This window comes from Papaver somniferum, chromosome 3 (genome assembly GCF_003573695.1).
Source record: "Papaver somniferum cultivar HN1 chromosome 3, ASM357369v1, whole genome shotgun sequence".
Taxonomy (NCBI): Eukaryota; Viridiplantae; Streptophyta; class Magnoliopsida; order Ranunculales; family Papaveraceae; genus Papaver; species Papaver somniferum.
In genome coordinates, this window is record NC_039360.1 from 158,702,205 (window position 1) to 158,707,127 (window position 4,923).

General features: G+C 38.1%; 1 protein-coding gene across 1 annotated transcript; it reads right to left on the reverse strand.

The window, feature by feature from the left end:
• Positions 1 to 3,820: 3,820 nt before the first annotated feature.
• LOC113360181 (pentatricopeptide repeat-containing protein At1g05670, mitochondrial-like) lies at positions 3,821 to 4,630 on the reverse strand. Its single transcript, XM_026603718.1, has one exon. It carries the CDS (start codon positions 4,628 to 4,630, stop codon positions 3,821 to 3,823), a length of 810 nt encoding a protein of 269 aa, XP_026459503.1.
• Between the last annotated feature and the right edge of the window lie 293 nt (positions 4,631 to 4,923).

Sequence of the window (4,923 nt, forward strand, 5' to 3'; positions counted from 1 at the left end):
CTTTGCATACTCTATCTTATAGTGGTAAAGTAAAAAACAGTTGTTTCAAGTCTATATTCTCCACGCATTTGTTTTCAGATGGATAAGGTCAGGAAGGATCACACTGTTGAGTTTAATGGTACCAAATTTTTTGCCACTGTAACTAATGATTCTTGGAAGGTGGAGGTTGTCCTGCACGAGCTTCGGGTGTCTCTAGCTACCACTGTCAACCGCGTAGTTGGTTTTGACATCAAATACAAAAAGAATCCCAGCGACAACAGGAGTATACTATAGCAACTCTTCAGCTATGCCATGGAACTCGTTGCCTTGTTATTCAACTACCTCGTTTGGATTCAATCCCAAACTCTCTGGTAAGATTCTTAGGTGATGCAAGAATAAGATTAACTGGTGTTGATGTGTCACAGGGTTTTGCAAACCTAGCTGCCGAATATGATCCTATTCCTGTACCAAAAAGGAAAGGTTTGGAGTTGGGGAAAATCATAGATGAGGTTTCTGATCCGCCAAACCGGAATAAGAGTCGTTATTCTAATCTTGAGTTGTCTGAGTTAGCTGCAGAGATTCTCGGTGTGGTTATCGTAAAACCGGTATGTGTAGCTCAGTCTGACTAGTGAACAAGTCAAATATGCTACTCTGGATGCGTATGTTCTACGACCGCTTGTATTGGTTAGGCTATTAGCAAGTTCTCTATCGAAAAGAACGGCTAGGCTATGTCTGAAAGACCTTGCTCAGGGAAGAATACTATTTAAGCTTTCCAGAACCTTTCCTTTCATGATATTTCTGTGTTTCATGAGCACTTGTCAGTTTGCAAACTCTAAACAGTTATCCTCGTCTTCATCGATTAATCGTCGGTTCATAAAATTTTCAACGTCGATGCTTCTTCGGAAGCAAACCAAAAAAACTCAAACTCCCAGGAACAAGTCCAACATTAGGAAATCTAGATAATTAACCAAATGAAATTGAGGAAGGACTGCAACCGGAAGGTGAACACTTAATCCTGCATAACAAATGCAAGAAGAATCCTGAGTCTGCCATGGAACCGATTCACAAGTATTTTCCGAAAAACCCATTACTTTTAATTTGATTTTTATTGGTTTAATTGAATAGAAATCGTCTGGTTCATATGAAAGTTACGGTGCTTTGTTTGGTTAGAAGAATTTAAAATTGGGTTACCGAACTGTGAGTTCAGTTGGTTCGCATAAACTTTTAAAACTATACTGTAACCGAACTCTACCCATTTTTCTTAAAGAAAACAAAAATCCAAGGTAACCGAACTGTTCGGTTTTTCCCATTATGTTGAGTTCACATATAGCCGAACTCTATAGTAACCGAACTGTACCCATATTACAAAAAATAAAATAAAAATCCAATGTAACCGAACTCTAGCATTGTTCCCAGTATGTTGAGTTATTAACTTACCGAACTTTTTCCACTGTGTTCGATTTGTTCACAAATAAAAATCCAATGTAACCGAACTCTAGCATTGTTCCCAGTATGTTGAGTTATTAACTTACCGAACTTTTTCCCCTGTGTTCGATTTGTTCGCAAAAACCTTGACAAACCGAACTCTGCTCTACTTACATATATATATGTGCAGTTCGGTTTTTTCACAAAAATGCTGTACTAACCGAACTCTTCCCTGGAATACAAATTATTTTTTAGAGTTGGCCTGTTTTTCGTGAATTATTCCTACTAACCTTACGCCGGGAACCCTTATGTTGCATCTGATTTAGTCAATCATTTATTGGTTAAGCTAATATCTTTTGTTTTCTTGATTAGTGGCAAAGGTAAGAAATCCAACCAACCATTACCGGAAGATTTGAGAACTCCCACGCCTCGAGGCCAAAAACACTTAGGTGTCGATAAGCGTGGAGTCAAAAATGCTAAGTTTGGAGGTGGGTCATTACCGGGTGTTGTCATCCAAGATGATGTCAATAAAGATAATGTTGACAATGTAATCCACCAAGTTAATAAAGAGATTGTGGAAGAGATGGGTAATCAAGAACATAATCAAGGTGGAGAAGAGGAACCAGCTGAAGAAGAAGAAGAAGACGAAGGAAATGAGGATGACGGTGAAGAAGATGGAGATAAGGATGGAGATAGTGAAGATGATGAATCAGAGGAGGACTCGGATGAAGAGGAAGAAGAACAGGAACAAGTAGAAATAGTTGAAGAAAAAACCTAGAAAAACGCCTAAAAAGCCTTGTGCTTCATTACATCACTGGTCAGCACTAATTCCATATTGACTCAAGGATTATGCTCCTGTTTCTCCAATCTTCCTCTGATGTGTATCTCTAAGCGTAAGGTGTGTTGATGCAGCTGACAAGTTAAAGAACCATGGGTTATGGAAATCTTGCTCGAGAAAACTTTTGATTCAATTGTAACCAGCACCACCTGCTATGCCACGGTGCACCCAGGCAGCCCCATCTGTGTTTGAGTTTAGGCAAGTCGCCAGCAACAGTTTTGGGTTAACAGATAAGCACCATAGAGTTGAGCTTGATTCCAGACTCAGAACAAACAATGAAGTTCACCTTTATCCAGAAAAAAAAAATAGACAAAACAGATCTGAATTCTGATATAACCCAAAGGTAATGCTTGCTAGAAGATCTAAGGATACTATAATGCTTTTCATTTACATAAACCTTCTTCATGGACTATTCTACAAACACAATTTTGTTAGTGTTTTTGACAAAACCTACAGGCTCGTGTTCTGTCTTCACTGTACAGACTGCACAATTTCCTTTGCTGCCATTATTGCTGTAAGTGATGAGATTTTGGATGCTTAGCAGATGGCATCCTGTCACCTAGGACTGGCTTTTCTACCTGCACCAAATGCATATGAGTAAACTGTATATTTCGCCTTACCCCACAAAATGCAGAAGCCAACATGCAATACCACAACATTTTATTAAAGTTTAAACACGCAGATTTCATTTATTTGTTAACAAGTACTACGAAAAAACTAAAGTATCAATTTAGGCAACAGAGGTGCAGTCTGCACACAAAAGGTTACCACGACAAGCATAGGCATGAAAAAACTAAAGTATGAATGGGATCTCAAAGATGCAAATCCATCACAGTAGAAAGCAAAACCGGACAATAAGCAACCTTTAAACACTAAGTGATGTGCACATTGGTGAATGAAAACATGGTTGTTCAGAATGAGCATTGTAATGGTGATGTTCAATCCTATTGGTACCCCTAAAGACAGCCTAATGAAGAGAAGTCGGCTTGAGGAAAATTTGCTTACATTCCAAACCCTGGGAAACTTGGTCACATTCCTGGGAAACTCAGTCATGATGTGGTCAATAGTAGTTCAAGGAAGTTGCAATTCTGTTTCTTTAGTTTCACCATTTTCCTGTGATGCATCTTTACAAGTATAAGGTTTTGATGCCGCTGACAAGAACGATTCATGGATTACGGAAATCTATATTGAAAAGAAGCTTCATACATAACTATTATAAAGAATTTGATCCGGTTTTAAGATATTGACACTCACCATAACGTCTTGAAACTTTTTAACGTTTCTGCCTATGTTTTTGCAGGCAGTCTGAGCAATTTTATCTGGGCATCTTCAAATCAAGGAACATAATATAAGAATAGTGCCGCACATTAAAAAACAACGACAAATAGCGATAAGCTCATGTCCACAGCTATGAACAGTGTTTTAAAGTTGGGTGTACATGCTACCAGCCTAAATGTCTAAGAATGTGCAGTACATCTCTAATCTATATAACTGCAGAAATAAAAATCTCCAACATAAAGTAACTAACTAAATAAATCAGCTAGCAGTCGTTACCTTTGCAAGTTCCTTCAATCTTGGCTAGGTTTTAGGAAAATCCAAGTGTTTGAGCTGATCCGCAGACAAGAAACTGGCTAACAGAGATTTTGTGGAATCATTTAGTGACAAATTCCTTCCGCGCCTTTCTTTGAGAAACTCTAATGCTCTTGTAACATCATTTTTCAAAAGGTAAGCCCTCCTAATAATGGTATCATACGTAGAGGCATTTGGTATGCAACCCTTATTTTTCATTTCAATGATCAGTTTTTCAGCTTCAATAAACATCCCTTCTTTCAACAGACCGTTGATCATGGTGTTATACGTAACAACATCCTCCACAAGTCCTTTGTTGGGGATCTCAAAAAAATAATTTCTTGCCTTCTCAATGTTTCCAGCTTTGCAAAGCCCATTCACAAGTACGTTATATGTAAACATACTCGGACATACCCCATAAGATTGCATCTCGGCTAACATGCTCTGTGCTTTTCTGACTTTTCCAGCCTTGCATAGTCCATCTATTAGTGTATTATATGTAATTTCGTCAGGTTTCAATCCCTTCTTCTGCATTTCCTTAGAGAGTTGAATGATGTCATCCACCCTAGATGTCTTGCAGTATCCATTAATCAACGGATTGAAGCTGTATTCATCATGTTTGAGGCCCTTATCCGTAACTGAGTCAAACAATCTGTGTGCCTCCTCTAGCTTACCGATCGAACATAGACCAAGTATCATGGAATTGTAAGTACATATATCAGGTTCTTTGCTCAACGTAAGCATCCCATCAAATATCTTCGAAGCATCTTCCCTCCTTCCTTCTTTAATCAGGGAATCAATAAATACATTATACTCCATCAGATTGCATTTCAATGAACATGCTCTGTGCCGTTCTAAATTTTCTAGCCTTGCATAGTCCAACTATTAATGTATTATATGTAACTTGGTCCGGTTTCAATCCCTTCATTCGAATTTCCTTAAATAGTTGAATGGCTTCATCAACCCTAGAACTTTTGCAGTATCCATTAATCAACAGATTGAAGCTGTAAACATCTTCTTCGATCCCCTTATCCGTCATTGAGTCAAACATGTTGGGTGCAATAATCAAAAACAAGGAAAATCAAATAAGCAAAAGTTATTGATACTTAGCT

Bases quoted from the DNA above. Each gene is read 5' to 3' on its own strand.
- LOC113360181 (XM_026603718.1), bottom strand. From the start codon at position 4,630: ATGGAGTATAATGTATTTATTGATTCCCTGATTAAAGAAGGAAGGAGG.